General features: G+C 42.2%; 1 protein-coding gene across 1 annotated transcript in view; it reads left to right on the top strand.

The window, feature by feature from the left end:
- The window catches only part of LOC117357576 (CD109 antigen-like), a 167441-nt gene that overhangs the window by 39926 nt on the left and 100321 nt on the right, over nt 1-27194 (top strand). Inside the window, exons 7-11 of the mRNA XM_033938377.1 lie at nt 4407-4494; nt 10122-10221; nt 10529-10664; nt 13215-13321; nt 24493-24726. Coding sequence (XP_033794268.1) covers nt 4407-4494; nt 10122-10221; nt 10529-10664; nt 13215-13321; nt 24493-24726 — 665 coding nt within the window. The remainder of the gene's footprint in view (nt 1-4406; nt 4495-10121; nt 10222-10528; nt 10665-13214; nt 13322-24492; nt 24727-27194) is intronic.

Genomic DNA, 27194 nt, shown 5'->3' with positions numbered 1-27194 from the left:
TTTGCCATGTCGTGGCCCATTTCTTGAGCGTGTTTAAGTCCCGTTGCAGGTCTTCACAATCCTCCTGTGTCTTCACTACTCTGAATAACTTCGTATCGTCTGCAAATTTAATCACCTCACCCATCGTACCAATTTCCAGGTCATTTATAAATATGTTGAAGAGCACAGGTCCAAGCACTGAACCCTACGGAACTCCACTCGTGACGCTTTTCCAGTCCGAGTATTGTCCAACTCTCTGTTTCCAATCCCCAGCCAGTTTTTAATCCCCATGAGTATGTCACCCTCAATTTCATGGTTCGCAATTTTTCAAAGTAGTCGTTCTTGTGGAAACTTGTCGAACGCTTTCTGAAAATCCAGATATACGATGTCAACCGGGTCACCCTTGTCTATCTGCCTGTTTACTCCCTCGAAGAAGTGCAGCATGTTTGTCAAGCAAGATCTTCCTTTGCTGAAGCAGTGCTGGCTGGTCCTCATCAGATTATGTCTATCAAGGTGATCAATGATGTGGTCCTTTATCAGCGCTTCTACCATTTTTCCCGGTACCGAGGTCAGACTCACCGATCTGTAGTTTCCTGGATCTCCCCTCAAACTTTTCTTGAAGATCGGCGTAACATTCGCTACTTTCCAATCTTCTGGAATCCTTCCTGATTTGATCGACAGATTGGCTATTAGTTGAAGCAGTTCAGCTATAGCCCCTTTTCAGTTCCTTGATTACCCTTGGATGGATGCCATATATAATAATATTAAAATACAAAATTAACATGGTTAAAGAAAAGAAAAATCTACGGCTCTTAGATATAGCAATATCTAGTGACTGTAGAACTGATAAAAGACAGCTGGAAAAAAAATTCAATGATTTACAAATTGAAATAGATTTTGGAGGGAAAAAAATAATGGTGATAATACCAATTGTGATAGGATCTTTTGGAGGAATACCGACTGGATCCCCCAAATACTTGGAAATTTTAAATCTAGGACACATAACACTATTGATTTTAAAACCCACCCCCCAAAAAAAAAAAAAGAAACAAACAAACAAAAAAAACCTACCCTACTTGGAATAGTATAGATTTTGTGCTCATATCTCTGTGATTCCCAGATCCTTGGGTTGAACCTGAATTAAAGGAGTTAAACCCAGTCAACATTGACAGTGATGTGCCACACATGAAGACATAATAGCACCATTTTAGGTAGGTCATAGAAATAGGAATTGAGATATGATAGGTCATACATCTCAATTCTCACCTGCATTTTAGAACATAATTTGCCAATTTAGATTCTGTTCTAAAATACAGGGAAATGGATGTATGTGTGCAGCATAAACATCTATGAAAAAATGTGGAGGGGCATGTTCAAAAGGATGTCCAAGTCAGACTTGGGATATCTTCCTCATAATATTCCAAAAATACAGTACCACCACCTCAGAGCCATTTTTGAGCAAGAAATACATTGGGGCTTTCCTGTTTGAAAATATGTGAGAATGTTCAAAATGAACAGCCATTTTACAGACTGACCTCTCACCCCCCCTCTTATGAAGCTGTATTTTTTAACACTGACTGCTGTGTAAAAGCTTTTACTGCCACGACTAGCGATAAAAAACCCTAATATGGCTTCATAAAAGGGGGGGAGGGGTGAAACATCCAAATTATGAATGCCAAAAAACCCAGCAACAAGGACATCTGTCTGGCAGCATTTTTTTTTTTCTGAAAATGGCCATACAAACTTCCTTGCAGAGCAGAGGGACAGCCTAGTGGTCAGTGCAGTGCAGTGTAAATCAGGGCACACATGTTCGTATCCCCTGACAACTCTTATTTTAAATGCTGAGCCCTCGAGGAACAGGGAAATACCTACCGTACCCGACTGTACATCACCTCAATAGCCCATAGGTTTGCAGGTACCTTAAATATTTAGGTACTGTAGGAGAGCAATTTAAAGGAAAAAAAACAAGAGAGCTGAAACGGGACTTGAACCTGGCTCCTCTGGTTTACGGTCCACTGCACTCACCATTAAGCTACGCCTCAGACTTGCTTTTTGTTTTGTTCAGAATGCCCATAACGCCTGACAGTATCATAGAGCCAGGTGTCCCTTTTGGTTTCATTTTCAAGGCAGAGGGAAGGGGACGGCAACCACTGGGGGATACATGAGGGGGTCATACTTTAGTCTCTCCAGTGGTCAGCTGCTCAATTAGAGCACCTTTTTGGACCCTGGAGTAAGGGGGATCAGGGTCGGGATCGGGGGCAGTCTGCCCCGGGAACTGTCTTGGTGGGAGTACTGGCACCCATCCTTCTCTCTGTCCTCTCCGCTCCATCTCTGCCCCCCTCCCACTGCTGCACACACATGCCCCTTCCCTTCCCCGGTCCCTCTTTAACGCTTCTGGCACGAACAGCATCCCCAGCCTGCTGTCATGCTAGCGTCGGCTCTTCCTCTGATGTCACTTCCTGGACCTGCACCTAGGAAGTGATGTCAGAGGGAGAGCCAACAGCTGATGTAGGCAGCAAGTTGGTGACGCTGCTCACACCAGGAACGTTACAGAGGTACCGGGGAAGGGAAGGGGCATGAGGAGGCGGGGAAGGAGCAGATGGGGGTGGGGGTGGAGAAGATGGTGGGGAAGGGAAGCCATCGCCCCAGGCATCTCTCACCCTTGCTACACCACTGTCTGGATATGACTGAAATATGTCTACATTTTTAAAAATTCCTTTATAGACTAGGACATTTTTTCCCATACGATTATAGCTGTTGGATGTCCGAATTTTGGGCCCTCCCTAGTTAAGGTTACCATATTTGTAGAAGTAAAAAAGAGGACATGTGGCCCTGTCCGCCCCACTCTGCCCAAACCCAGTGGCGTAGAAAGGGCGGCCGGGGGAGGGGGCAGACTGCCCTGGGTGCTGGCGCTTTTCTGCTCCCCCATGACATACTCGTGCCCTCCCATCTGCCTACCTCTATACCTATTTAAATCTTCGCCAGCATGAGCAACTTCTCAGGCCTACTGCTGGCACTGGCCTGGCTGCTCCTCTGAAATCATTTCTGGGTCATGGGGCCAGGAAGTGACATCAGAGGGAAAGCCAACAATGGTGTGAGCAGCAGGCTGGAGAAGCTGCTCGTGCAGGCAAAGATTTAATGAGATATGGGGGAGAAGGGAGGGCATGAGTGTGGCATGGGAGCATGGGAGGAGTGTGGGGCGGAGAGGAGGCTGTGGGGAGCTGCCACTGCCCCAGGCGTCTCCTAGCCTCGCTACGCCACTGCCCCAACCCCACTCCGTTCCACCCCAGCCCCGCCACCTACACAAAACCTCGTCTCCTCTCCTTTCCTGAGCTTGGGGTTGTGTCTGGAGGGCCTCCGAGCCTATCTGAAAAGTAGGTGTGGTTAGGGGCAGAGTTTGGGCATGGAATGAGTTAGGCACCAGTATTTTAGGCCAATAAAACTCAGGCCTAATATAACAGCACCTAGGTTGCAGGCGCCTAACAGCACCTAATTCAATTTAGGTGCTCAGTAGTTGCAATTCTACAAACGGTGCCTAAATTTGATTGACATACAGTAGGGCACCATTTTCCTAGGCGCCTTCTGATTTAGGAAGTTTCTAGAACCAGCCCCATGTTTTGTAAATTATATTTGCCACATATGTATAACAAATGCCAAATTAAAATCTAATGCTTCTTATTTTATTTAAGTACATCATTTAAACAGAGGTTGGAAGAGGAATGGCACAGATCTATCATTTTACCTCAGGCAACAAAGTGTCTCCCATTGGTTGTGAAGGGAGTTAACTCTTATTGGTCAGTTATGGAAGGCAATGAACACTGATTAGAAGTCATACGTTTTAAACTATTCCATGTGACCCATATTTACAAGAAACCAGCAAGAAGTATGCAGCAAAAGCTGTGTGTGTTGTCCGTTCACACCTTCTACATTGAGCCAAAGAAATACGGGGTCTTTTTACATAGCTGTGGCAAAAAGTGGTCTTAGTGCACCTTTATGGGGGTCTTGCACGCATGCTAAGGCAACTTTTTTTGTGGCTGCAAAATGGCTTATTTTTCCATATTCCTAATTAACGACCACGTGCTAATGTTGCCATTAGTGCGCAGCCGTTAACAAAAGTTAGCGCATATGCATTTTCCATCACCTATTTTGTGGACAGTAAGGGCTCGCAGGCTAACTTATTATTGTAGAAACACCCGCTCCCCACCCCCAGACCTACTCTCTTGATAAAAAGAAGAAAAAAAAAATTTAGCGCGTAGGTAGCACATGCACATTTTGAACTTATTGCAGGATGCCTGAGCACGCCCCATGGGAAGCCCTTATAAGCTGCAGTAAGCAGTCACTAATATTTACCACAGTTTAGTAAAAAGGACCCCTATACTTTCTGCAAGGCCATATACTCACCAACCTTTACCTTTATGCCCCACTAGGGCTGCCAGGATTTGAAGTTACAGTGACGTCTCCATATGTCTACGTCGCATCAAAACAGGGAGATCTAACCGGTACAGTCACTGCTAAGTAAGTGGGACCAGATTGTGTTGTATTCCTTAACCCTTTCAGGACCATAAGGATCGTAGGCCAAGTTTTGTGGTTTTGACGACATTTTTATGGTAAAAAGGGCTTGCAGATGCCAAAAAATTGATTTTTTTTTGTGAAATATCATTATTTTTTTTAAAAAAAATCATACTTCTGGCTTATGGACAGTGTGGCAAGTGAATCTTCTCGTCAATCTGGCAACGACGCTAATGAATGAATGTCGGAACCAGTTTGTTTACATAAAGGCAGTATCCTATGGAATCCGTACATATCAAATTTAGAACTGTAGACTATCCCAATCAAAATTTATAGGATTTTAAAGTTATGGGACAAATATGTCCCTTGGTCCTGAAAGGGTTAAAATAACCTCGCAGGTCTACTGAAAGTGTGCTAATAAGTATGCAGCATGCCAGCCAAGGTTATGCAAAAGGGTAGCATTAGTTTATTTATCAAAAATGACAGAGGGGCCAATATTCAACCAGCAGCAGTCAGTGCAATATAGTAACATAGTAAATGACAGCAGATAAAGACCTGAACGGTCCATCCAGTCTGCCCAACATTCACAGTCATTATACATTCATGTTATATTGTCTTTTCTTGAATATTTCTGGGCAATAGACCATAGATGTCCGCCCAGTATTGTCTTTAGGTTCCTACCGCTGGAGTTGCCATTGAAGCCCACTCCAGCCTCTCCTAACCGTCCTGGAGCTCCTATCAAAGCCCTCCCCAGTTCATCCTAAACCAAATCACCCAAGTACCGGCCTTAGTTTGTTTTATACCATCCATTTTCTAATTAGTGATCCTCTGTTTATCCCTTGCGTTTTGGAATTCCATCACCACTGCTCCTACGTCTGCCACCCCGCAATCTCAATCAATATTACTAGTTTTACAATTTTCCTTTTTCTGGAAAAGATTTGTTTCTATATTAATACTTTTCAAGTATTTACTGTATTTTTCGCTCCATAAGATGCTCTTTTTCCCTCCAAAAAAGTGGGTGGAAAAGTGGGTGCGTCTTATGGAGTGAATACAATTTTTTTAAAAAAAAATATCTTCCCCCTGACCCCAGTATCTTTTTATAAATGCCGGTGGTCCAGCGGGGTCTCCCCTCCCTCGCTGGATGGCTGCCTCCTTTCTTGCTGCAGAGTGGCGCATAAAGCAGGAGTGTGAGTTTTTCGCTTCCTGCCTGGTCCTGCGCCGCTCACTGAATGGCTGCCATCAGTTCTCGTGATTTGCGGGGGAAAATTTGTCCTCGTGTCATTCTTTACTTCTGTCTATATTGAAAATTGATACCATAGGAACAATAGACAGGAGAAAACAGAGTCACTAAATCAAACAATTATCCTCACAATTATCTACTAAGTATTTTTTTTATAAGAAATTTATGTGCTTATGTGTGTTGAGAATTCTGCTCAGCATCACCATAGCGTTTATGCACTGAGTATCTTAACGAGAGATAATCATCATATTAAGTCACTTTAAAAAAAAAAAGTTTAAAATTGCAATTAGGTCTCACGTTTCATTATCTTTAAGGTCTTGTATGTTTTCTATCATAATATTCTCCCTTTCCAACAAAGTAATGATGTTCTTCCATTCTACTGAAAACACTTCCACAAAACTCGAGACATTGTTGCTAATGAACAAATAAATTGACAAAGTTGTCTTGAGTTTTGCGGATGTATTATTTCAGCAGAGCAGACTCGACTTGTCCACAGCTGGAAGTCACATCGGTTGCAGAAGCGGTCTGTCAACTCTTGCTTCCCTGGTTCTCAATCGACTGCTCTGAACACTAGGCTACTCTTTCCGTTCCTCTGTCCGTCTCCTTCAATAGCTGACCCTCTGCTCTCTTCACTGCAAAGTCTTACTTAAAGGTCCTAAGTTTGAAGAGTGTGGTATCATCGATTCTCTTGCTCTTCCTCTGCGACTGAAAGATCAATAGATGCTGAGAGATCACTGTGCAAGGTACTAGTGACCTGGATTGGCCACCATGAGAACGGGCTACTGGGCTTGATGGACCTTTGGTCTGCCCCAGTAAGGCTAATTTTATGCTCTTACATGTGCCAAATATAGCACAATCAAGCCATTGTAACATCACTGATGAGGTTGGCTCTGAGGCACAGTGGAATGAGGCATTATGACATCACAATCTCGGCTCTGGAATGTTGCTCTCATTGGGGTTCCGGAATCTTGCTATTCTTTGAGATACTGGAATGTTGCTACTCTTTGGGTTTTGGCCAGGTACTAGTGACCTAGATTGGCCATCATGAGAACGGGCTCCTGGGCTTGATGACCCAGTAAAGCTATTTATAGAGGTTAATGATACGAGAAGTATTAGGCACCTGACATCAATGTACTGCTTATTCTATAAAGTAGACGCCTACTGTCCTTTTTTTAAATTCTAGTATGAACATAAGAGTTGACATTCTAAGAGACAGTGACGTAGTGAGGGTGAATGGTGCCCGGAGCGGTGGCGCCCCCTCCCCTCTGATGCACACGTGCCCCTTCCACGTACCTTTATAACTTCAATGCGAGCAACCGATACACCGAAGGTCCTTCAAACCCAGCATCCTGCTTCCAGCAGTGGCCAACCCAGATCATAACATAGCATAACCACCTTTAAGTTCTAAGCGGTTTACAAAGGAGATTAAAAAAAGCTGTACATAGATAGTGAATTGTAAGATCACTTATAAAATTTGTCAAACAGATATAAGTCTTCAACATTTTTCTAAAAACTTGATAAGAATTGGAACCTAATATCAACTTACTATAAGTCTTGTCCCAAGAACCCACCTGATAAGCTATAATTCTATGAAAAAATCATTTGTAAATACAAACTTTTACTGTAGGTCACAAGTACCTGGCAATATCCCAAAAGAGTAAACCATATTTTATGCTGCTTATCCCAGGAATAAGCAGTGATCTTCTCAAGTCCAACTTAACAATGGCATATAGACTTTTCTGTTAAGAAATTATCCAAACTGTTTTTAAACCCTGATAAGCTCACCGCTTTTACCACATTCTCTGGCAATGAATTCCAGAGTTTAATTACACATTGAGTGAAAAAAATATGTTCTCCAATTTGTTCTAAATTTACTACTTAGTAGATTCATTGTGTGCCCCCAGTCCTTGTAGTTAGAAGCAAGAACCTATGCCAGCTATAGAGCTTATTTAAGTGTTCATGCCTAAATGTCAGAGATATGCAGGTAACTTATAACATTCTACTGTATAAATTACATGCATAAGTGTGAGTCCCACCCAAATCTTGCCTACATGTATGCCCTTCTGCCAAATATGCACTATGAAAGATATATATATATATATATACTGTATGTGTGTGTGTGTATATATATATATATATATATACATATATATATATATATACAGTATATACGAGGGCTGTTCAAAAAGTATCAGACCTTTATTCATAAAAAATACTCGTATTCAGATACAACAATCTTATACTAATCTCCTTCAAAGTAGTCCCCTTGGGCTGCCACACACTTCTTCCAATGGTTCTGCCACTGTTGGAAGCAGCGCTGGAGCACCTCTTTTGAGATTGCTCGTAACTGGTCTGTCGCATTCTGCATGATGTCTTCTATTGACTGAAATCTGGTCCCTTTCAGAGGCATTTTCAGCTTGGGGAAAAGCCAGAAGTCACATGGAGCCATGTCGGGAGAGTAGGGAGCCTGAGGAATCACAGGTGTGTTGTGTTTGGCCAGGAAACTCCTTATCAAATGTGAAGAATGGCCAGGTGCGTTATCGTGATGGAGTTACTAATTGCCCGCTGCCCACAGGTCTGGCCTTTTGTATCTCACAGCATTATGAAGGCAATGCAGAACCTCTTGGTAGTACCACTTGGTTATGGTTGTGCCGTGTGGTGTGTACTTGTGAAGAACCACACTATTGGAGTAAAAGAAGACAGTCAGCATGACTTTGGGGGCCTACCAGAATGTGCTTCACTCTCCACTGATGTGCGGCCAGTTCTGAAGCGGTGGTACCACCCCTTATTTATGTAGTGCCAATTGCTTTGACCCTAAAGGCCTGTTGAATCTTGTGGATCATTTCCACTTGGGAATCACCAAGCTTTACACAAAATTTAATGCAGTAGCATTCAACTTTTTCTGTCATTTTGTCAAACATGAAAATCGGACGCCACTCACTTACACTTCCTCACTCATCAGCGGTCTGCCGGCGACTGACAGCTTCTGTAGGCGGGAAAAAATTCAAGCATGCGGATTAGGGTCGTCTACATATATACACCAAACCACCCTAGCTTAATTTGTTTACACTAAAAAAATTAAGGTCTGATACTTTTTGAACAGCCCTCGTATATATTTATAAAATAATACTTAGGCAGGAAATTTGGTATTTACATGCATATATGTATAAATAATTACAGGTATGTTATTAGTCTAATTTACATGTGCAATCAGTGTACAAATGTTAGCACTCACTTTACAAAATAATCCCACAAATGCCAATATGGCCTTGGTCTTCCTGGTTCTCAAGGGCTGTCAATGCATCGGAATTCAGAATACTTCTCATAAGAACATAAGAAGTGCCATCTCTGGAACAGACCCTAGGTCCATCATGTCCAGCGATCCGCACACACGGAGGCCCCAGCAGGTGTACCCTGGCATAGTTTTAGTCCCCATATCACTCTAAGCTTCTCATAAGGAGATGTGCATCTAGCTTACCCTTACTTACATCACCTTATGCCACTCATAAGGAGATGTACATCTAACTTACCCTTAAATGGTGGATTCCGCAATTACCTCTTCTGTGAGAGCATTCCAGGTGTGCACCACTTGTTGCGTGAAGCAGAACTTCCTGATATTTGTCCTGAACTTGTCCCTCCTTAGCTTCAGGCCATGTCCTCTTGTCCGTGTCACATTGGACATTGTAAATAATTTTTTTTCCTGCTCTATTTTGTCGATTCCTTTCAGTATTTTGAAAGGCTCGATCATATCCCCTTGCAGTCTCCTCTTCTCAAGGGTGAACAATCCCAGTCTCTTAAGTCATTCCTCGTATTCCAAGTTCTCCATGCCCTTTATTAGCTTCGTTGCTCGTGTCTGCACCCTCTCGAGTATTTTTATATCCTTCTTTAGGTATGGAGACCAATGTTGGACGCAGTATTCCAAGTGTGGTCTGACCATCGCTTTATAAAGCGGCAGCATTACTTTCTCCGATCTACTCGTGATTCCCTTCTTTATCATGCCAAGCAATCTATTTGCGTTCTTTGCTGCCGCCGCGCATTGCGCCGACGGTTTCAGGGTCTTATCGATTAATACGCCCAGGTCCCTTTCCTGTTCGGTTTTTCCCAGAGTTGCACCTGACATACTATACTTGTGTTCCTTATTTTTTCTGCATATGCATGAGAGAGATTTTTATGTCTACTAACTTCATTGTATGGAAATCTCTCATATGCATTTTCATTAAGAATATCTTGAAAACCCGATCTATTGGTGACCCTTGAGGACTGGGAAAGAGTGCCACTGCACTGTGGACTACTGTAATGCTGCACCCCATCAGGAACTTTGGCTCTGGCGTACTTAACAAGAGCAATGATATGTATATTATAAAACATTTTCTTTATATTCCTCATCTTACAGATATATTTCTGGGAAAAAAGTGAAAGGAAATGTTACAATTACTTTGAGACTACTCAATGCATACTATGCTAAAGAAGCTTTCCTCAACAAAACATACGAGGTATGTCATTTGTAGATAAATTTAGGAGTGCTCAATATCTGGCTATAATTATCAGACCTCAATATTTTTTTTCCCTCTTATCCCAATTGAGACTTTCACAGCTGGGACTATGATGTCATAATCCTTCACTTACACCTACCCAGGTATTTTTTTCTCAGTTTAATCCCTCTACTCCTGGGCGAATACACCCCTGGTTTATAGTCAAGGCAACCGGTTTATATACAGATAGGTTTATATACACAAAATAAATCACAATAACCCACAGCTCGTTGTAAAGTTATACTGTGTTTTTTTTTCCATGTTGCAGATTTCTGGAGCTGTAAATTTCAGTTTTAGCTATGAAGAAATGAACCCTGTAGTCCAGCGGTATTTCTCCATCAATATGACAGAAATCATATCGACCAAAATGAACATAACGGCTTTAGTAACTGATGCTGTCACAGGTATTGTATGTTTTTACGAGTTATGAAACAATTAACCATTGCTGGCATTTATTATTGCTGCTGCCTTTTAAATCTAGATAGAGGTTCTTTGAGGTTATACCTCTCTAGGGATGTGTTTAAATAAATGTTTTATGCTTAGAGACACTATGGCCACCCATTACACTTTTACCATATATTTTTATCACATTCTGCCCACTCTCTGACACACTTTAACACATTTTCTAACCTTTAGAAGTAGAAAAGTCCACGGTCCTGTTTGTACACTTTGGCCCTGATATCAGTGCCTAATTTAATTAAGCAATAGGCTTAATTAGTGCTGATATTGGCACTCCACCTCACAATTGGCTTTAATTGGGCCTAATTGAAAGAGGTGCCTAACTCAAAAACTTCAGTTCTATAAAAAGTAGGTGCCAAGCCTGAAACGCCTACACTAAAAGTGGGCGTGCAGGGAGGGGGGCGGGGGGCGGATCATGGGCATATTTACGTGTTTGGCGCCTCTTTTCAAATCAGGTGCTGTTAGGCTTTGATACTGGCACCACAAAACCTTCAAGATCGATGTGGTTTACATAAGCAAGAGACTGTACAAATCAGTGAATTACAAAATTTGTATGACTTAATCATTAATTTTCCAAAAATCTTACAAACAAAGATGTTTTCATTAATTTTTGGAAGTGCAGATAGGAGCCTGAGGTAGCATAGAAAAGTGGAGCGTCAGGTGTTAGAGATACTCACCAACATTGGAAGTGGCATACAGAAATCTAGATAAGTGTTGCTGTTAAAACATAAGAATTGCCGCTGCTGGGTCAGACCAGTGGTCCATCGTGCCCAGGTGTCCGCTCACGCGGCGGCCCTCTGGTCAAAGACCAGAGCCCTGAAACTAGCCCTACCTGCGTACGTTCCGGTTCAACAGGAACTTGTTTAACTTCGTCTTGAATCCCTGGAGGGTGTTTTCCCCTACTACAGACTCCAGAAGAGCGTTCCAGATTTCTACCAGCCAGGCAGCGATTGGCTGGCCCAGAACGTCCTCTCCGACGTCAGAATTGACGTCGGGAAGAAGGCTTCCGGGTTCGAGTAGTGGCAGCAGAGGAGCAGCGGCGGTGGACCTAAATCGGGCCTGGAGGGAGGCTTTTTTTTTTTTTCGGAGCGGCAGGAGAGGGACAGGAAGCTGTCCCGTTGTCCCCGCGCACAGCTTCGGGAGCGCTGTCCCTGAAAACGGGACATTTTGGCATCCCAAAGCTGTGTGTGGGGACAATGGGACAGGGGATCTGAAAACGGGACTGTCCCGTTCAAAACGGGACGTATGGTCACCTTACTCATACTACATCAGATGCCTAATTAAAATTTAACCAGCCAGTGGTTCCAGGTTTTTAAATGTAAAGATTTAGAACATAAGAACATAAGAAGTGCCATCTCCGGAACAGACCCTAGGTTCATCAAGTCCGGCAATCCGCACACGCGGAGGCCCTGCCAGGTGTACCCTGGCATAGTATTAGCATATCACTCTAAGCTTCTCGTAAGAGATGTGCATCGAGCTTACCCTACCTATGTCACCTTAAGCCACTCATAAGGAGGTGTAGATCTAACTTACCCTTAAACCCTAGAACGGTGGATTCTGCAATTACTTCTTCTGACCATTGACCGTGCACATTTCTAGTGAAGAGAAAGTAAAACATGAATTACTCAGATTTGGTAGTAGGACACATAGCAAAAACTAGGGTTACCAAATTTCCGGATTTCCCAGGACATGTCCTCCTTTTCGAGGACATGTCCAGGGGTCGGGATGGCTTTTTAAAACCCAACACTTTGTCTGGGTTTTGAAAAGCTTCCTCAAAATTGCGTGGGGCAGGAGGGTATCCGCGTATGCGTGGATGCCCTCCTGCCCGATAAGAGCAGGCAGCGGGGGAGGGGGGGGGACTAGGGCGGAATTGGGGGTGGGACTGAGACATAATACATATACAACCAATTATGGTGAATTTAGGAAACACCTAAAAACATACCTGTTCTTGAAATACTTAGATAACGAACCAGAACATCAGCCCCCTTTATAATACCACAACATACCCAAATCATTAAATTATAAACCCCAACCCAATCACCAACCATGAACACTATATTCAATTTAAGGAACATTTCTAATCATGTGTAAGCAGCACGGCACACAAACTGCTGTTAATATTTATTAATGTTGGAACTACCAGATGTACAATGTTATACCCTTTAATCCGCTGTATGTACAGTCTCTCTCTATTGTAACTACAGTTTATCTATATTGTAACTACAGTTTCTCTATATTGTAAACCACTCCTCTTTATTGTAAACCGCCTAGAAGTCGCAAGATAGTTGGCGGTATATAAAAATAAAGTTATTATTATTATTATTATAATAGGGGAGGGATGGGTGGAACTGGGCGGGCCGGATTTTACTAAAGTAAAATCTGGTAACCCTAGCAAAAACTAACCATGCAAAGTTTTCTTAGAATGTTTCTACCTGTTCCCTCCCCCCCCCCCCCACACACACAAAAAGAACAGAATCTTTTATGTCTTTTTGCAGGTGTCACCATGAATCAAACAAGCTACTTCAGCATCGAGGACTCTGTATATGCTATCATCTTTTATGAGACCTCTCCTATTAGACCTCCTTTCAACTACACAGGAAAGGTAAACACAACGGGGAGACCGTCTCAGGATACTGGGACAGTTCAGACGGGTAAAACTTTTCTAACGTCACCACGCCCTGCTCTAGATTTGTAGTCCTAATTGTGCAAAGAAGATGAGAACTGTAAATCCTTGAAAACGATGGCATGGAAATGATAGCATGGTTTTACCTATCCATGACACAAAATCATTTATCCCTCCCTCCCCCCCACACACTTTTACAAAGCTGCACAGTAAAAGCCCCGAAACCCTTTAAATTCCTATGGGCTTCGGGGCTGCTACCACAGTGGCCCATGCTATCGGGCTTTGTACAAGAAGGGGTTAATTAGGAAAAGAATATGTATGCTTTAGGGGAGTGTGTGGCGCAGTGGTTAAAGCGACAGCCTCAGCACTCTGGGGTTGTGGGTTCAAACCCACGCTGCTCCTTGTGACTTTGGGCAAGTCACAATCTCACCCCCCCCCCATTGCCCCAGGTACATTAGATAGATTGTGAGCCCACCGGGACAGACAAGGAAAAATGCTTGAGTACCTGAATAAATTCATGTAAACCGTTCTGAGCTTCCCTGGGAGAACAGTATAGAAAAATTGAATAAATCAATAAAAATAATTGCTGATGAGATTAGCAATTGACTAAGCAATGGGACTTGTTATTTTGTTTTGTGTTCTATTGTTTTACAGTATGTGTGTTGATTGTTACCTGCCTAGTGAGCTATAAATTAAATATTAAAAAAGTACGGTACCTTGGTCAGACCCCCTTCTCCTATAATTCACCATATTCTGGAAAGAGACATCAATAACCAAACCAGCCCTCCCGAGTAGCCTCTTATTATAGAAATAAAGTAGCTCCCAAATCATACTGGATTGAAATAGGTAAGTCATTATTATCCCTGACCAAGACTTCCTGGACCACTGGAAACAACTTTGAGTCATCAGCAAATTTAATTCTCTCGCTAGTTATTCCAATCTCTAGATCATTGATAACTATGTTCCAAAGCAGCGGTCCCAGCACAGACCCCTGGGGAGCCCCACTATTTAAATACGTGAACGCTCCACATCCACAGACTCAAGGGACAAATTATTCAAAACTCCAATACCCTTGAACCTAATTCTCCTGTTCCCAAACCCAGGAATAAATTATATCTTATTTCTTCATTCAAAAAACTTCTATTAAGCTACTAGTTTAAATATTGGCCTTTGGTTCAAACATATAAATGTTTTAAATGCAGAAAAAGCATCAATAATACATCAAGAGCTGTGAAAAACCTCATAGAGGATCATGTATGTATATGTGTATATACATGTATGCATATACATAAATATACTTAAAGGAGGAGGAAAAGCCTCAGACTCTACCCAGCTATTGCTCCTTAGCGTTCAAGCGGGCATAACTCAGAGCTACCTCATTGGAAAAAAAACAACCAACCATCCATTCCTCCAAATTTATTTATCCAAATTTAATTTCTCAATAATTTAACTTTATCTCATTCACAAATCAAACAAGCTACCCAATTTTATTCTGTATATATTTTTTCTTTTTTCTATTTAATTTTACAACAATTTAACATTGTGTTACGAGCCAAACAGAGAAAACGACTACCCAACAGCTGTGTTCGGGAGCGACCATAAAATCACTTCCCACCAGTGTGTCAAAATGGGTGCGTGCCTGTCAGAAATGTTATAAAGGAGTCATCTATAATACTTATCTATGTTGCTCCTCTGACTCCAAACCACTTTCTTCCCCCGAACGCCTCCTGGTTACTCCACGCTACTGTTAGACGGCAAATCTGCTTAGCCTAGACCAGGGGTGCCCAATAGGTCGATCGCGATCAACCGGTAGCTCGCCAAGGCAAAGTGAGTCGATCATCCAGGACTCACTTTGCCTTGGCGATCTATCGGGCCGATCAATCTTCCTCTCCCCGACGTCAATTCTGCCGTCGGAGAGGAAGTTTGGGCCAGCCAATCGCTGCCTGGCTGGGCGGAACTTCCTCTCCAACGGCAGAATTGACGTCAGGGAGAGGAAGATAGATCGGCCCGAAGCAGAGAGAGCGTGGGGTGGCGTCGGCGTCGGCTTTGGGGCCTGTTATCCATTGGTGGCGTTTGGTTCCTGTTCTCCGATGGCAGCGGCAGTGGCAGTGGCTTGGGGAAGGGCAGGGAGAAAGAAAGAAAGAAAGGGGGCAGGCAGGGAAACAGAAGGAAAGAAGAGAAACAGAAAAAAAGAAAGGGGGCATGAAGAGAGAAAGAAAGAAAGGTCAGGGAGAGAGGAAGAAAAAGTTGGGGGAGGGAATGAGGTGTGAAGGAGAGGAAGCATACAGGCTGAAAGAAAGATTGGATGCACAGTCAGAAGATGAAAGTGCAACCAGAGACTCATGAAATCACCAGACAAGGTAGGAAAAATAATTTTATTTTAAATTTAGTGATCAAAATGTGTCTGAATTTATATCTGCTGTCTATATTTTACAATATTGTCCCCTTTTACTAAACCGCAATAGTAGTTTTTAGCGCAGGGAGCCTATGAGCGTTTAAAGCAGCGCTGGGCATTCAGCGCAGCTCCCTGCGCTAAAAACTGCTATTGTGGTTTAGTAAAAAGGGAGGGGGTGGGTATTTGTCTATTTTTGTATGGTTGTTACTGAGGTGACAATGCATAGAGTCATCTGCTTTGACCTCTTTGAAAAAACCCCGGAATAGGAATGATAATTATCAATTCTATGCGTACAGTGTGCGTTGTGTTTTTTTTAAATTTTATTGTTGGTAGATCATTTTGACTTGGTCATTTTAAAAGTAGCTCACGAGTCAAAAAAGTGTGGGCACCCCTGGCCTAGATGATTCCTTTATAACATTTCTAACAGGCAATGACACCCTGGTGTGATTTAAATTTTACATAAAGTGAACTTAGTTAAAATATCTCTTGTGAAATTGCAGTAAGCTTTAGGAGAAATTAGTTTTTCCTTTAAACAAAACGGAGTCACATGTAAATGTTTGGCAGAGATACAATGAACTAACAGTGAGAAATACACACACCTTAAAACAACATTCTCTTCCCTTTCTTCAACATCCCCCACTCTAGGCCCAGCATCTGTCCCTCTCCCTCCACCACAGTCCAACATCAATCTTTCCCTCCATTGGTTCAGTATATCTCCCTTTTAGCATCCAGTCTTTCTTTCTCTTTTTCCTCCAATTACCTGTCCAGCATCTCTCTCCCCTCTTCCTTTTTGGACTCTCTCCTTATCCTCCCTCTACTCAGCCCCTTCAGTCCAGCATCATCTTTCATCTTTTCATTCTCAGGTCTCTCTCTCCCCTTTGCCTCAATTTCTTCAGCCCCACACAAGTCCTGCTATCAATCTTATTATTTATTTAAGCATTTATATACCACTTACAGTCTAAGTGGTTTATATTCAGGTAAAGCATTTGTCCCTATCTGTCCTGGCAGGCTCACAGTCTATCTAATATACCTGGGGTAATGGGGGATTAAGTGACTTGCCCAGGGTCACAAGGAGCAGTGTGAGATTTGAACCCACAACCTAAGGGTGCTGAGGCTGTGGCTCTAACCACTGTACCACACACTCCCCACCCTTCTTTCTCTCCCCTCACCCCCCCCCCTCAGGTCCTGGTATCCCTCTCTTCTGTCCCCAAGCCCTTGTGAACTGGCCTCTCTCTAAAACACCCCCTCCGTTCTCCCCACGGCTCTTGAAACCCATGTTAAATGGCAGGCAGAAGCAGCGGCAGCTAGGTAGACAGTCTGCCTCCGCCCAGTGCTACCAGGAACTTTGTTGCGTCTCACTCACAGGAAGTGACATCAGAGAGGTAGGACACAGCAGTGGAAAGGTCCTAGCAGTGCCTCTGCAGGCTGCTCACCATGGATTTAAGGGTCATATGGGGATACCAGACATTGGGGGAAGGGTAAAAGGGGAGAATGCCTGGATCTGTGGGATCGAGGGGAGCAATAGTAGCAACGCCTACTGTTGGGTGGCCCGGGGCATTTTTCCAGGCCCATTCAATGGTAGTTACACTACTGTTTCTACTGTATAAACTGATACTACCAGAGCTGCTGGAAGAGCAAGTTAACATAAGAACATAAGAACATAAGCAGTGCCTCTGCCGGGTCAGACCACAGGTCCATCCCGCCCAGCAGTCCGCCCCCGCGGCGGCCCAACAGGTCATGACCTGCCTGAATCACCAGAAGGGGCCCCCTTGCCCCCTAGGTATCTCATCGAAGTCCTATCTTCCCATCAAAGTCCTAACCCTCCGGCCATTCACCTACAAGACCTGGTGAGCTGTCTATACTTATGCAACACCCCAGCTCCTCCCTCAGTACCCCACGATCCCCTTTTCCCTCAGGAATCCGTCCAATCCCTGTTTGAATCCCTGTACTGTACTCTGCCGGATCACTTCCTCCGGGAGCGCATTCCATGTGTCCACGACCCTTTGGGTGAAGAAAAACTTCCTTGCATTTGATTTGAACCTATCCCCCTTCAGTTTCTCTGAGTGCCCCCTCGTACCTGCCGTCCCTTTTAGTCTGAAGAACCTGTCCCTGTCCACCTTCTCTATGCCCCTAAGTATTTTGAAGGTCTCTATCATATCCCCCCTGAGCCTCCTCTTCTCCAGAGAGAAGAGCCCCAGTTTATCCAGCCTCTCGGCGTATGGGCAGTTTTCCAGCCCTCTTACCAGTTTCGTTGCCCTCCTTTGGACTTTCTCAAGAACTGCCATGTCCTTCTTGAGGTGCGGCGACCAATATTGAACGCAGTATTCCAGATGTGGGCGCACCATCGCTTGATACAGCGGCATGATGACTTCCCGCGTCCTGGATGTTATGCCCCTCTTGATGATGCCCAGCATCCTGTTGGCTTTCTTCGAGGCTGCTGCACACTGTGCGGATGGTTTCATGGATGGATCCACTAGCACACCCAAGTCTCTCTCAAGTCCAGTGTCTCCCAGCCGTCCCCCTCCCATTTTGTACTCGAACAACGGGTTCTTTTTCCCTATGTGCATGACCTTGCATTTGTCTACGTTAAAGCGCATTTGCCATTTGTTTGCCCAGTCCTCCAGCTTATCAAGGTCCCTTTGCAAATCCTCACACTCTTCCCTGGTCCTAACTCTGGCGCAGAGTTTGGTATCGTCTGCAAATTTTATAACCTCACACTTTGCCTCCGTTTCCAGGTCATTGATAAATATGTTGAAGAGTAGCGGTCCCAGCACCGATCCCTGTGGCACACCGCTCGTGACTCCCCTCCAGTCAGAATATTGGCCCTTTACTCCGACCCTCTGTAGTCTACCTGACAACCAGTGCTTGATCCATCTGTGTACATCCCCGCCCACCCCGTGGTTCCACAGCTTCCTAAGCAGCCTTTCATGTGGCACCTTGTCAAAGGCCTTTTGAAAGTTGAGGTAAATGATGTCTATGGGTTCCCCTTTGTCCATCTGACTGCTTATTCCCTCAAAGAAGTACAGAAGGTTTGTCAGGCACGACCTTCCCTTGCAGAATCCGTGCTGGCTTGTCCGCAGTAGGCCATTTTTCTCAATGTGCATCTCATTGTTTTTGTAAGAGTATATCCTAGTACTTTGGGTTCTATTTGCTGCTTTTTATAGGTAGGAAGGAGGGTTAGTTTGGAAGATAAATGGTCTTTAATATTTTTTGAAAGGATTTGGGGGTGGGTAGGAAGAGGTAAGGTATACCTCTTTTTTTTTGTCCATAAAGTTTTATTGATTTTCGTGGCAATGAAAAACAACAGTGAAAATGCTTCCAAGGGAAGCAACAGTATTAACACATGCCAAGTATATCAAATTGCAGAGAAAAAGTTACAAGGAATATGTGTAGTAGAAGTAATCAATTAACATATTAGATTCAAATATGAGCTATAACATAAGGACATAAAGACAAAATATAGACAATAGTCCGTATAAATAGATTAGAGCTAGTTATGAGATATGAAAGGTATACCATAACATGAGAGGTCAGTATTGGATATCATTCTCTGATATCATGGCCAAATTTCACATTCCCCCTTCCCAATACTTCAAATGGGTTCAACTACACCACTGCCTCAATGCATCCTTCTCTTCTCCCTCATCACTACATACACTGTCTGATTTATCTTCCATGACACTGTCTTTCTCTTCCACCAAAGGACAGTCATCCAAATGGTATAAATATATACAGTCCAAATGTTACCATCCTTTACCAGATTCCTCTACTAAATGGGGCACGTTGCTACAAACCTCATGTACTGAACATACCTGGCTTGATCTATGGCCTAGACTTCTAAAATCTTTACGCTCAGCTTCACACATGCAAGCGGCTATATTTCTATACCACAGAGCTTTGTGGACCCCGAATAAATCGGCCAAATTAGCGAAGTCAAAAGAGGGCTGTTGTTGGACCTGTAAATCGCATGATGGCTCCTTACGTCATATGTTATATGATTGTCCCCATGTTTTTGCATTTTGGTCCTCAATCTGGCCTATCATTACTAAAATTTTTCATATTTCTGATCCCCTCTCTTTTGATATTATAATCACAGGTTTGCTGACTCTTTCATCACCTTTATCCATGTATCATGATCGTCTCATGACTATATTATTATTTATTGCTATTAAGATTATTCTTCAGAACTGGAAAGATTCCTCGAAACTAGATTTTAACCAATGGTTGAATTCTGTTTGCTTACATATTAAATATGAACGTCATATTGCTGAACGCCATAATTCGATACTTTCTTATAACAAAACATGGTATTTGTTACTTGAACATTGCAAATCGGACTTTTGATGTTTATCTTTCTCATACGAACTGATCTATATTTACAGTTTTGTTGTAATACATAGTAACATAGTAGATGACGGCAGATAAAGACCCGAATGGTCTATCCAGTCTGCCCAACCTGATTCAATTTAAAAATTTTTTTTTAAATTTTTTTTCTTCTTAGCTATTTCTGGGCAAGAATCCAAAGCTTTACCCTGTACTGTGCTTGAGTTCCAACTGCCGAAATCTCTGTTAAGACTTACTCCAGCCCATCTACACCCTCGCAGCCATTGAAGCCCTCCCCTGCCCATCCTCCACCAAACAGCCATACACAGACACAGACCGTGCAAGTCTGCCCAGTAACTGGCCTAGTTCAATATTTAATATTATTTTCTGATTCTAAATCTTCTGTGTTCATCCCACGCTTCTTTGAACTCAGTCACAGTTTTACTCTCCACCACCTCTCTCGGGAGCGCATTCCAGGCATCCACTACCCTCTCCGTAAAGTAGAATTTCCTAACATTGCTAAGGTATACTAAGGTATACCTCTTTAATAGTTTTTGATACCTTGTATATAAAAATATAAAATAAATAAGAAACATCTGAATGTGTTTTCCTACATTTCCATCATTATTATATGAATTATTTTTGCACCCTTAATTGGCCCAGTAATAAAATGTGAATATTATGTATGGGAAGATTTAAACTGAGTGACATTTGGCCCAATGTTCAAATGTGTTTAATCAAGCAGGAGAGGTTCATTGAACTGGCAGGCTGCTGATATTCACTTAACCAAAAAGTGTCACTGACTATCAGTTTCAATTTATAGTTTATTTAACATTTAATATACTGCCTATCCTGCTAAGATTACGGTGGTTTACAATTATACAAATATAAAATGCAATAAAAGAAAAGAACTCCTATAAAATAAGAGAAAAGACCTAAATCATTGACTCCAAAGAGAAAGAAAGAAGAAAAGAGAGAGAAACCCCCTTCAGAATCACAAGACATATGAATGCTAAAATCAGGGTTTAATAATATCTCCCCACATAGTTCCAAGTGCGCTAATAAATCCTTGAGTCCCCACCAGATTGACTACTGAAAGCCATTTCAAAATAAATGTGTTTTCAATACCATTTTGAAAATTTTTTAAAGTCATTTCTCCTCGAATGATCTTGGGCAGTTCCAAAGAGCGGGCAAAATTCAGGCAAAAAGCATTAATGTGCTTAGTAGACCAACAAGCAATAGATACCTGCATAATGGCCATATTATGATCTTGGACAGAGTTTAAAGCTCTTGTGGGAATATATGGAGTGTCTAAATCACTTACCCTCCCTTCCCCTTTTACAAATGGATGGTAGTGGCTGCCATGCGGCAAATGTTCTGATGCCCACTGAATCCCTATAGGTTTAGGAGTGGTTACCATGGCCCGCTGCGATAATCGCCTTTGTAAAAGGGGGCCTTAAGTAAGAAGGCATATTATCATAATAGGCCCTATGCACCTAGGTAAGAATTTTTGCACCAGAGTATGTATTGGGTCCTCCCAGAGCTCATGGAAAAACTCCCAGATTGGTTGTGGCTTGAATGGTAACTCATGTCTCCTTTGCGCCTTTGTCATATGCTCAGTATCAAAATGCCTAGTTACAGTAAAGATAACAGAATATTAGCTGATACATGGAAAACATTGCGTTATGTAAGTGATTTAACAACAATTCCAATTCACAAATCTACAAATCAATCCTTATGGCTGAACTCCAAGATTCAAATTGGCGGAGAAAGGCTCGCCTGGAAGCATTGGATGATAGCAGGAATACGTTTATTAGATGATGTTATCTCTAATGGTAAAATGTTTGAATTTTCACAGTTGTAACATAAATTTGGTCTTAATAAATCAGAATGTTTTAGATGGTTGCAACTGAAGCAGGCCATTCAGGCGGGGTTCCCTGAATGGAAAAACCTTAGTAATCATTTTAGTATGGAGTTCTTATGTTTTCAGGCGGACTTCTTGGGTCACCAGGCCGCCCAGTGGTATAAATTGCTGACTGGATTTATTAAAAAGAAACTAAACACTGGTCTGAGAGACATTTGGAGTATTGAGATTAAGCACCAAATTACTGCGTCTCAATGGCCACAAATTTGGACTTGGAGGATGAGATGTACAATGTCGGCATCTATGAGACAAACTTGTTTTTTTCTGTTACATAGAGCATTATGGACCCCTGTTCGCTTACAAAAATTGGATAGCTCTAAGTCTAATAAATGTTGGCACTGTCATCTCGAAGCAGGAACTTTAGATCATTTATTATTCTATTGTCCATTTATTATGAATTTCTGGAAATCAATTTGGGACCAAATTAATGTTTATTAGATAACCCAGTGGCATTATCATATGATACTGTGCTATTTGGTATAGCAATGAGAGCAAAAAGTCAGATTTCTACAAATAATAACAAATTATTACTTATAATGACTGGGGTTGCCATTCAACAAATTACATATAATTGGAAAAATTGGAGTAGATTAAATTATAATTTCTGGTGGAATTCCTTATGTCATGTTTATAAAATGGAAAGATTTATTGCAATACAGTGCGGTTTTTTCAGGAAATTTCAGGATGTGTGGGAGCCATTTACAAAGTATTGTACTGATTAGATGACATTTTATTTTTTATTTTTTTCCTTTAAATTTACAAGTTTGATTGTGAGGGGGGGAGGGGAGGGTAAATTTATTGTTACATATTGTATAAGGTATTGATTATATGATAAGAAAGGGTGGGAAGGATGGGAGATAAGAGCATATTATTTGTACCATTGATGATTATTAAGTGTTATATTTATTGTTAATTTGTTTGGATATATTATTACACTTATTGTAAATTTAAAAATGAATAAAGAATTAAAAAAAAAAAGAATTTTAAACTGGGTCATATAGTAAATAGGCAGCCAATGGTAACGCAAAACAAAAAAAAGAGGAGTAATATGATCATGTTTTTTTTATTAATAGAAAAATCCCTTATGGTTCAAAAGTATCAAACACTAAAATATCTCAAAACCATTGGTGAAAGAAATAATTTGTATGGTGTATCTCTTAAAGGTATCAGTGTATTTTCTCTTAACAAGGGTAGTAAGCCGCAGAATATGGAGCCTTATACCCAATTTGGGTCAACTCATGAAAAACTTTCACTTGCTCTTGTTTAAGTCATAGGCTTCCATCCCCCTCCCAATGCTTATAAAATTGTAATATATTTATTAATGGAAACTTATTTAATGTCAATATTTTCTAAAAAGTTTTTTCTTCTTTCAAGATCTCCTTCTCTGTAAAACGGCAAAGGCTTCTGCTTTTTAGTTTTATGTTTTGTTTCTGCCCAGCCATCTTGATAATACACCAAACAGACTATTTCAAAGGGAAACAACAGAATAATGGAATGCTTAATTGTTCTGCTCTAGTTCTAGCGAACAGTACTTATCTAGAACTTATTTTAAGGAGCGCTGTGATGTCTGAGCTTCCATATCATTAAGTGTATCTCGACTGGAGCTGTTGCTAGCTCAATAAGCTTACAAATTTTACATGTTTTACTCCTGATGGGAGTAAGTGAAAGTTTTTCACAAGTTGACCTGAATTGGGTATAAGGCTCCATATTCTGAGGCTTACCACCCTTTGTTAAGAGAAGATACACTGCCACCTTTAAGAGATATACCATACAAATTATTTCTTTCACCAATGGTTTTGAGATATTTTAGTGTTTGACACATTTTTTTAATGTCATCTAATAATCTTAGGGCCGTATTTTGGATCATTTGAAGATGCTTTAGATTGGACTGTGGTAAACCAACATACACCATGTTGCCATTGTCCAGTCGAGAGAGCGTAAAGATTGAAGGGCTGATTCCTCAAGTAAATGTAAAGATTAAAGGGCTGATTATAACCAGGCACTAGTTTAAATATTGGTCAGTATACAGATAACATCCATATGATTGCAGTTACCCAGATATTCAAATGCAGTTACATGGAAATACCTTTAAAACCAATAGGAGGAAATATTTTTTCACTCAAAGAATAGTTAAACTCTGGAACTCATTGCAGAGGATATAGAAACAACAGTTAACATAGCTGAGTTAAAAATGGTTTGGACAAATTCCTGGAGGAAAAGTCCATTGTCTGCTATTGAGACAGATATGGAGGTCAGTAGTGTGGAATGTTGTTACTCTTTGGGATTCTGCCAGGTATTTGTGACCTGGATTGGCCTTTGTTGGAAACAGGATACTGGGCTAGATGGACCACTGGTCTGGCCTCAGTATTGAATATTTGGGATTATTTCAACCTGTGAGCAGTTTACAAGTCGCTTACTGCTATAGACTGAATACTGGGCCCATGCGGCTAAACAATTCAAAGAAGTGCACTATGATGCAGTGCCTAATGGTGCATTTTGTTGTTACAGGTGAAAATATTTAGGCACGATTTCCAACCACTGACACAAGAAGACAGAAGTAAAAAACTGATCATCCAAATAATTCAATTTAACGAGTCATATGGAATTCCTACAAGATCCCTTGCAAGTTCACCTGCTGATGGAACAGGAACTACGGAAATACAAGAATATTTTCTTCCAGAGAATGGGATTTTTGACATCCAGATTCCGATGCAGGAAACTACAAGAAGGATATCATTGCAGGTAAATATTGCATATTTAATATACTCTTCACCTACATTGGTGCAAAGAACAGGAACGACCTCCCAATAACCGTCAAAGATGAACGTGATTGCCTTAAATTTTGGGAAGAAACTAAAAGCTCTCTTCTTTGGGACAATACACTCCATTGACAATGGATAGAAAATGTTATATACGCAATGATAACCTCATACTTCATGCATTTTATGTTATAGAACTTCTGCCTCTTCTCTTCTAACTCTCCTCCTGCTTGGGAGGACCTTAGTGACCTTGAAGGTATGTAGAGGGAGATCCTGTTCCTCACATACTCTGGGCCATTTTCTTTGAGGGCCTTGAAAATCAGACTGTACTGTACTGGTAGCCAGTGGCATAGTGAGGGTAGGAGGCGCCCAGGGCTGTGGTATTCCCTGCCTTCTTTTCTGCTCCTTGCTTCTCCCTCCCTCCCCCCCACCCCACTGCATATGAGACTGCCATTCCCTCCCCCCGTACCTCTTGAACGCTTTGCCAGTGCAAGCAGCATCTCCAAGCTGCTGCCTGCGCTGGCCTCTTCTCTCCCTCTGACGTCACTTCCAGCTTGAACCCTCCAGCAATAGCATTGTAAGACTGTCGATAAAGGTTAGTTGCACCATTTTGAAGACAGCTCTAGAACATCAATACACATACTGGGAAAACTAATAAAGCCAAACTACTAAATGAATACTTTTGCTCAGTCTTTACCTGTGAGGCACCGGGGACCGGTCCACAACTGCAAGCAAGGCAAACCTCGGAAGACCCGTTTCAAAATTTAAAGTTTACATCCAGCAGCGTCCATGGCGAACTATCAAAACTCAAAGTGAACAAAGCCATGGGACCGGACAATCTACACCCCAGGATTCTTAGGGAGTTGTGTGATGTCCTAGTGGAACCGCTATCCGTGCTGTTCAGTCTTTCCCTAAGTACCGGAAAAGTCCCCATGGACTGGAAAACAGCTAACGTCATTCCATTGCACAAAAAAGGTTGCAGAACGGAGGCTGCGAATTACAGACCAGTGAGTCTCACCTCAATAGTGAGCAAACTCATGGAAAGACTTATTAAACACGAATTAGATACGATCCTGACCGAGGAGAATCTACAGGATCCCCACCAGTATGGATTCACAAAGGGAAGGTCCTGTCAATCCAATCTGATCAGCTTCTTTGACTGGGTTACAAGGAAACTGGATATGGGGAAGTTTCTGGATGTCATGTACTTGGACTTCAGCAAAGCTTTTGATAGCGTCCCGCACCGCAGATTGTTGAGCAAGATGACTTCAATGGGATTGGGAGTGACATTGACGACATGGGTCAATGACTGGTTAAGCGGTAGAATCCAGAGGGTAGTGGTTAACGGTACCCCCTCCAATACATCGGAGGTGACCAGTGGAGTGCCACAGGGATCGGTCTTGGGACCGATCCTTTTCAACATATACATAAGAGACCTGACTCAAGGGCTTCAAGGTAAAATAACACTATTCGCCGACGACGCCAAACTATGCAACATAGTAGATAACAGCACCTTGCCCAACAGTATGGAACAAGACCTGCTCTTATTGGAACATTGGTCCTCGACTTGGCAGCTAGGCTTCAATGCCAAAAAAATGTAAGGTCATGCACCTTGGCAGCAGGAACCCGTGCAGAACTTACACTCTAAATGGTGAGACCTTAGCTAGGACTAGGGCAGAGCGTGATTTGGGAGTAATCATTAGTGAAGACATGAAAACTGCCAAGCAGATGGAGAAAGCTGCATCCAAGGCTAGACAAATGGTGGGATGCATCCGTAGAGGTTTCATCAGCCGGAGGCCCGAAGTCATAATGCCCCTGTACAGATCCATGGTGAGACCTCATCTTGAATATTGTGTTCAATTCTGGAGACCACATTATCAAAAAGATGTGCGGAGAGTCGAGTCGGTTCAGCAAATGACCACCAGGATGGTCTCGGGACTCAAGAACCTCCCATATGAGGAAAGACTAAATAAACTGCAGCTATACTCGCTCGAGGAACGTAGAGAGAGGGGAGACATGATTGAGACTTTTAAATATATCACGGGCCGCATCGAGGTGGAAGACGATATCTTCTTTCTTAAAGGACCTTCAATCACAAGAGGTCATCCGCTGAAAATCAAAGGTGGGCAATTTCATGGCGACGCCAGGAAGTATTTCTTCACCGAATGAACTTCCATTGCAGGTGATTAACGCCAGCAGCGTGCTCGATTTTAAAAAGAAATGGGATATGTATGTGGGATCTCTAGCCGGGTGAAGTCTGGGGGTGGGTCATTAGCGTGGGCAGACTTGATGGGCTACAGCCCTTTTCTGCCGTCATATTCTATGTTTCTATGTTTCTATGTAACTAACAAATCAGATTACTAAGCATCCCTACATTGAACTTCTGTGCTAACAGAATCCTTTTTATCTGAGTACAGTTGGTTCTTGGATGAAAGCAAATTATTAGAAGCT

Source organism: Geotrypetes seraphini, chromosome 3 (assembly GCF_902459505.1).
Source record: "Geotrypetes seraphini chromosome 3, aGeoSer1.1, whole genome shotgun sequence".
Classification (NCBI taxonomy): domain Eukaryota; kingdom Metazoa; phylum Chordata; class Amphibia; order Gymnophiona; family Dermophiidae; genus Geotrypetes; species Geotrypetes seraphini.
This window is presented reverse-complemented; position numbering and strand designations above follow the sequence as displayed.